The sequence below is a fragment of the Leguminivora glycinivorella genome, chromosome 7 (genome assembly GCF_023078275.1).
Source record: "Leguminivora glycinivorella isolate SPB_JAAS2020 chromosome 7, LegGlyc_1.1, whole genome shotgun sequence".
Classification (NCBI taxonomy): Eukaryota; Metazoa; Arthropoda; class Insecta; order Lepidoptera; family Tortricidae; genus Leguminivora; species Leguminivora glycinivorella.
Genome location: NC_062977.1, coordinates 17,968,063 through 17,976,271, shown reverse-complemented (window position 1 = coordinate 17,976,271; position 8,209 = coordinate 17,968,063). Strand labels below are relative to the sequence as shown.

The following is an 8,209-nucleotide window of genomic DNA, read 5'->3' as shown; positions in this document are numbered from 1 at the left end:
TCAGACAGTAGGTTAGGTTAGGTTAGGTTAGAACTGCGACCCCCTGGAAAATGAAACTGCTATCAGAAAGTAGGTTAGGTTAGGTTAGAACTGTGACCCCCTGGAGAATGAAACTGCTGGAAAAGTAGGTTAGGTTAGCAAAAATTGCTTATGGCGTTTGAATATTCTATGAAACCATATTATTGCACTTAATAATATGGCTAACAAATAGTATGGCATTGTATGATTATGGAAGGTAATATTCGGATAAACAACGAGTATGTCATATGATTTTTATGGTAAACAAATCATTCGGGCAAATGAAATTCAGGCAAGTTAGATTCGGGCAAATGAATATTATGTTAAATGACAGTCGGGCAAACAATAGACAACCAATATTTTCTTGTTACAGGGTAACTAGCCAACGTCACAACAGCCTAGCCAACAAAAAATCCTTGTTCTACTGTAATGGCGTGTTTCGATCGTCGCAGCGTCAACGATGATTACTTTGGCTAGTCCGACTGTTACTTTTATCCACTGAATGACTTAAAAAATGTATGAAACGCTGTATGTACCTGCATACAGCGTGTGGATTTCATACGGGCGAATAATGTATCTAGTTATAGCATCTGATCATACGAATCGCATAGGATAATCAGTTTGTTAAAAAGTGTTATTAATTAAGGGTAATTTTTTTTATCTGACCAGGCGGCAATGTACGCCGTCCAACTTAATGTCAAATGACATAAACGTCATGTCGTAATGATGGTTAGGTAGGTACGCTAATTGATGTGGACGTAATTGCGTTCTGTATTATTACGTATGAAAAAAAATCCCATCTATTAAAAAAAAAATGTAGTTAGGCTCCTTAGGTTCTACATACTAATCGTTATAAAAATATTCGCCCGTATGGAATACCTACACACGCTTTATATGATCTGAAAACTGTTAAATAAATAGTTTAGCTTCTTTAACACACCATCAAACGACCTAATAGCCCTTGGAAATACCCCTTACCGAATTGAAAATCGTTCACCAATTATGTTCTAATTTTCCTGCTACAATTATAACAAGTGCTCTATCGGGGCGTGGCGCAATGATAACGCAACAGCACGCCTGAAGGCCTGCTGATCGACAGGGTTCTCTCATAACTGAAAACTTCTTCAACGATTACACGCATTGTATCTTTAATACGGGTAAATTAGCTTAGATAATCGGAAACAATCAAAATAAGGTTAAAATTATATTTAAAATGACTGACACGGTGGTAAAGATCGGATTCGAAACGGCGTCTTTAGCAATCCGGGCTAATGCCACAACACTCGCCATAACACTTCAAAAATGCTATTTTAAATGTTTAGTATAATCATTTGAATTGTTTTCAATGTTGCGTAAATATTTAATGTTACTTATAAGTAAATAGATTAGTCTAAATAAGACCCCACATAATGTGGGATAAAGGTAGGAGGATGAAGAGATAGTGAAAATATAAGACAAAATTAAATTGATTTACAAACCCATTTCATCGTTCACTAACAATATCTGAAAGATGTCTTTTAGCTATCGTACGTCGCGACGCGACCCAATACAGCTACGGGCAAGCACGAGTTATTTGCACACTAATACGAAAGGAATTCCTTAAATATCCTATTTAATGATATTAACTTTAAATAACAGTGGACTTGTTAAGCCCTAGCCAACCAGACCTATAAAAAGGTTTCCTGTTCCAGTCTTATTTGAATTAATGTTAGAATGCATTAAAATTGTATTTTCATGGCAATAAATACGATAAATAAATGGCATTTTTTGACGTCTGAGCGGCTAGGGATTAAAATAGATATTTACGTGACTTTAGCCTTTAGGTAGTGGTAACTTTTGACGTCTTCTGAGCGCCTAGGGATTAAAATAGATGTTTACGCGACTTTAACCTTTAGGTGGCCTTTTTACTCACAGTTTATTCACATTGCAGTACTAAAACGAGTTCTGACGATGAATGAACTTACTGCAAATCTGCGTAGTAATTACATCAGCTAGAAAACTCATTCATTAGATTTTCACTTCCGAGTAAGCATAGTCCTCAATGAAATTGAGAAACACATGAATCATTCTACCTTTTGAAAGAAGGGCTACTTTTCACGGTCTCTTTTTCATCTGATTGACATGAATATTACTGAATAACTCATATTGGACTAGTTGCGTTCCATCGTACACTTCAGCTTCAAGGTGAAAACTTTACATTAGATATGATGATGATGATGACTTATCATAACCACCACACTAAATTTTAATACATCACATCACACCTGTATTCCATAAAGGGGTAGGCGGAGCACATGAACTACTCAAGTTCCAGTGCCACTCTTGGCAAAAGGGGGTTGAAAGAAAACGAAAAATAAAATTAAAAAAAATATATAATAAAATATATAAAAATTGTAGTTTTAATTCCGTTCGAATACTAAATTATTTAATTTAATTATTTCTAATTAGGTAAAGTAAATTAGGACCGCTATGCTCTCTGTTAAAAAATAGCATAATTATAGATTGACAAATTTAAACTGTTTAGCATTAACACAGTGTTTACGAGTATACATAACCACATTTGTGATGTTCTCAGGGTACCCTTTTCTTAGTCAGCAAATTTATGAAATATTATTATATAATTCTAGATGAAAGACACCCCTATTTGAGAGGCAAAACGCGTTCGCACTTCCCCCGGTTACCCAACGCCGCCGGATCACCGCGCACGCCACATTGCGTGCGTACGCGCCGCGATTCCTCAAATTATCGCTAATCGCGCGTTATGACATTCGATGCAACACATTATTGAATCTGCGTGGAGTAACGCGTGGAGAAATGTAACGCGATTTGCATTCGACTTTGTATTTATATTATATACTAGCTTGATTTTCGAAGAAATAGTTGTTTCCCGCGCGTGCGCGTAATTGTTACTTAATTGGTTTTACCTAGCTCAGAAGTCAGGGACCTACACATCTGGCTGTACGGTACATTTGCTCAATACTTTTTTTTTTTTAAATAATATACAAAGAAAACGTTAAGGGTTCGTAGCCGAAATGGCTAAAACAAAAGTCTGTTTTTTCTTAAAAAATATGATTGCTCCAAACGGATTCTTATATCATATGAAGGAACCCTTCATTTTGCGTGGTCCAAGACGCGTTGGGCCGGTGTTTCTAAAGTGTGTTTTTTTTTTTGTGTGGCCACAACTACTACCAGATACTATCTATCAGAGCGGACCCCAGGCTCCCATGAGCTGTGGCAAATGCCGGGATAACGCAAGGAGGATGATGATTAATCTATACTTAGTATTTTAAATGGGAAAGTGTGTATGCCTGTTTGTTTGCCCGCCTTACATGGCAAAAGGGAACGATGAATTGACGTGATTTTTTTAAGTGGAGATAGTTGAAGGTATGGAAAGTGACATAGGCTACTTTTTGTCTTTTTCTAACGCGAGCGAAGCCGCGGGCAAAAGCTAGTATTTTATACACCGTTGCATACTTTCATATAACAGTTTTATAAGAATATGTAAAAGTCGCGTTCTCGGGCGAGTCGATACTTAAAAAGTCGTGTTCTAAAGTGACTATGATTTGCCCATTATTTTTATTTTTCACCATGAATATTATTTCTTAATTCTAATATCTTTATTTGTTAAAATTTAGATTAATATTTTCAATTGTTACTATTTCTATGTAACATTGACGGGTTTCCATATTTCACACACACACACACACATACATACCTTAAAAGAAAACCAGCTACCAATACAAAAGCAAATTACCCACTCGCCTATATAGGGTGTAAGCAATGATTTGCGAAATTGCTCGGGATGCTACTGAAGGCGAGTAGGGTGTGGCAACTGGTAAGTACAGGTTTTTAAGTTATGTTCCGATAGGCCTCGTGAGTAACTCGGTTAGCATTTTTTGTCATAAATTAGAAAAGTATGGCAAATGTAATTGATATGATTTAGTAAATTTTCAACTTGAATAACAAGAACTGTTCAAAATTTGCTTAACAATCATAAAAGTAGAAAAGTTTAAAAGCCACTTTTATCTTCTCATCGCCATCATCGGGGGTTGATTACTTACATGTCACAATATTTTTTTTTATGAAATACGCAGCAAACGAGCAGCCTGATGGGAAGCAGTCATAGCCGCTCATGGACATAAAGCAACATCAGGGGAGTCACTTATGCGTTGCCGACCTTTGAGAACCCTAAATACCTGCAACCTATGTCATAGCAAATATATGCAGCCAATGTTTAGATGTAATTGTGTATTTAAACTATTTATAATAAGCAAAGTTAGGATTAGTAAAACATAAATCATCAATCATCGCTGGAAGTCGCCAGCAATATGCTGAGGTTAAACCATTTCGTGGCACCTTCTCGTTTTTATGTGTTCCTATTATATATATTTTTCTCTTTTGTGTGTTTACGAATAAAATTAATTTTATTCTAACCTATTATATTCTATTTTAATCATCCATAAATTATAACAAGGTTCAAAAAGAAAGTATCTACAATTTATCTTGAAGTAATTACAATCATAATCATTTTATTCGTAAAGCCAATTGACATGTCAGTCAGTAATAAATTTATAAAAACATTAAAAATATTTAAAAGTGGTCTTAAAATTGTACAGAAAACGTTATCTTACAAGCGATGGAAATCTGGATTATTAAATTGTAACAATATGAAAATCTAACAAGCCTTAATTAATTTGACAGAAGCATGGATATCATGATTAACGTAATATTTGTTTAAACATAAGTCCCACGAACCCCATAATATATAAGTCTACTATTTCACAACACGCAACTTTCGCAACATCATTGTCTTTTATCTTTTTAATTGCAAATTTATGACAGAAATAAGCCGTCGTCAGTTTCATTACGTTTCACAACATTCCTCTTAATTCGCTAAAATCTGGTGCAGTTGTATAATGACTTTAAGGGTCGCGTGGCGTAAAACCGCCTCGACAACATTCACTTGTGCGGGCAGTTCACACAGTGTTATCATTAAGATATTTATTACGCACTCATTGACATTGGACTGTCGCTGATATAGAGTTGCGTCAACGCAGGGCTTTCTATCAGCCGTATTCGAATGTAAACTGGTCGTAGAATGATTTTTTAATGATGGTAAGTTATCGCGCGAGTCGTTGATGCTAGTTAATACACTAGAACGAGCGAAATGCACGATATAGGTAGGATCTATAAGATGCCATTCTGATATTATTATACGTTCGAATAGGTGCTTTGGAGATGTTGATAGTTGCGTCAGGAGCCATCTTTAATCCATCAACAGTGAGAGTAATGACTAGGGAGATTTAAACGAATATCAACCTTTTGGTTACAAGTAAATGAGGACTTAAAAAAACGCCCGCATCTTTACGTGAAATAAACGTTCCAATTGACCTAGACATGTTTTTTGGTCTATTTTTGCGTACCGTTATGATAGTGAATAATGAAAGGAAGCGAATCAGACTACGTTTTTATATTTTAACTCATTGTAAAACACTATTTGTGGAATTTGAAGTTTAATTCAAAGTCAGAATAGTTACAAATGATACGAAACCATGGAAATAATTTGTAACAGTAGGGTACAATACGTAAAACTTAAATTACCAACTAATCATACAGCGGAAGAAATTGGTAGATGACTGGTTATGAGCCTGTGGTATAAGGTCGGTAACTAAGTGGCAAGAAATTGCATGCCAATTTATTACATATCAACCCCCTTTAACAACTAGGCCTCTGTAGTAAAATCATTTCTTTATATCTCGGTATCAAGGAAACACGTAAAAAATGAATGAACTAAAAGTTGATTGTATAAAATACAAATCGTTCAATGATACATTCAGATTTTGCTCTTTTGCACTTGCCTTAGGGCTTATTTACCCGAACCGTAAGAATGTGTGTCTAAGATCAACGCTTTTCTTCTTTGTACTGCTGTTTAATTTTGGTACGCTCTTTTGGTTCATATGGTACACTCTCAAATGTTTGTGGCAACTGGACATTTATAACTCAACGAGAAACATAACGGTTGGAGTTATCATCCTACTTTTTGTTTTTAAAACCATTTATGCACATTTTAAAACTGATTTGTTCGCATCTCTGTTAGAGCAGATTACTAAAGATTTATTGAAAGGAAACAACCTGGATGCAGACTATCAAGAAATTTACGACTATTATATAAAACAAGGCCTGTTCGGTCAGAAATGTTACGTATGGATTCCCATTATTTTGACATCGATATTCCCTGCATACGCCGGTATAAGCATGACTTACGAAAGCTTGAGAACTGATAACTACAAAAAGGTTATGTTGCATGAAATGGATTTGAAATTTATTGAAGACAAGCAATACGATTTCCCATATTTTGAATTAGTATTTGCATACTACTTCTTGGGGATTTGTGTTCTGGTGCCTAATTTTGCAGGCTTCGATGGGTCGTTCTGTATTGCGACCAGTCACCTCCGTATGAAAATAAAGCTTATGACTCATAGCATTCAAAGAGCTTTTACGGATTCGAAGGACATATTGGAGCTAAGAGCGAGATTGAAGACTTGTGTTAAAGATCACCAAGAAGCGCTTGAGTTTTATGTTCTGATTCAGAAACTGTATGGAGGCTGGTTATTCGCTGTATTTCTGCTGACTTCGTTCCTGATCTCTTGCAACCTGTATCAGATATATCTGACTGGCGTTGACCCCAGATACACAATGTTCGCTGCCACTGGCGTATTTCACATGTACACGCCATGCTACTTCGCGAGCTGTTTGATTGAGGTAATTACTTTGAATTGCTTTACTTTACTTAAACGAGTACATGACATTAATTTTACAAAATGTTAATTAAAATTAAACTAAGTAGGTACATCACGAGTATTTTATCATCCGTTTAATATTTTATACCCCGGAAAGTGATCGGATTCCGAAAAACATTAGGTACAAAATTAATTGACCCGAAAAAAGATTGGTTTTCAGGTCCTCCAATAACGGGAAGAATTGGCCGATCTTGACGACCCGTTTCATAAAAAATGCAAATATCGCTTGAAATAATTCTCATTTTTTTGTTTGCTCTTTAATTGAGCATTTCTTTTTTTTTGCCACTTTTATGAAATGTGATATTTTTGAAAAAAATTACGGTATTTCTACTCAGAATCACTAGCTTTTTCAATCCTAGTAGTTAAAAAAATTGTCCCATACGATTTTTTCTTATTTTGTTACCATTTTCCATACATGTTGTATATGGGGTAACAAAAATGTATCGAAATTCTGGGACACTTTTTTGTCTCCCAGTGAGATTGAAAGTACTCGTGATTCTGAGTACAATTAACCTAAAATTCCCTAAAAAAATCAAAATAAAGAATTGGCAAAAAAAAAGAAATGCTCTTTTACGCATATACACTTTGACAGCAGAATATTCTGCTTGTATGTGATTTGATTTAAATTCAGAACACATCGTTTAATTGACTTGACTTCTCCACTTCAGTTAGGCGAACAGTCCTGCACAGACATGTACTGCGCTGCATGGGAGACCTGGGCCGACCCGGCCGTCACCAAGCTGCTCATGTTCATCATGGCTCGCTCGCAGAAGCGCCTCCTGCTTGACGGATTGGGCATCGTCACCTTCAACATGGAGAGCTTCGTGTCGCTGATGCAGACCTCTTATTCTTTCTTTACTTTGATCACTAGTAAATAATAATCTTCTTTCCTATTGCGAACTGCTGAAGTGAATATTACATGTGTATTTTATTATAAATATAACTTTTACCAGACGCGACAAAGTTGGCAAAAAACGACTCTAACTTACCTCATTTTCTCAAGCCTGATTTTGATATATGATACGCAGGGACCCGTAACTAGACCATTTGTAAGCGTGTCTTGTAGCTTACGTAATAAGCGACTTTCAAAAATTTTACTTCGAAGGAAATAGAAAAATGAAAGTTTATATGTGGTGCAAGATTAATTTTAAGCTATGAATTTTATTTAGGATTGGTCGAATTACGGTATTATATATTCTCAGCTTAGTATTTCTACTACAAGATTAATTTTAAGCTATGAATTTTATTTACACTGCGTAAGTACATGTGTATTTTATTATAAATATAATTTTTACCAGACGCGACAAAGTTGGCAAAAAACGACTCTAACTTACCTCATTTTCTCAAGCCTGATTTTGGTATATGATACGCAGGGACCTGTAACCAGACCG

General features: G+C 35.5%; 1 protein-coding gene across 1 annotated transcript; it reads left to right on the top strand.

Annotated features, from left to right (window-relative positions):
• Positions 1 to 5,799: 5,799 nt before the first annotated feature.
• On the top strand, positions 5,800 to 7,696 carry LOC125227753 (odorant receptor 49b-like). Its single transcript, XM_048132066.1, has 2 exons — positions 5,800 to 6,780; positions 7,487 to 7,696. Exons 1-2 carry the CDS (start codon positions 5,800 to 5,802, stop codon positions 7,694 to 7,696), a joined length of 1,191 nt encoding a protein of 396 aa, XP_047988023.1.
• Positions 7,697 to 8,209: the final 513 nt, after the last annotated feature.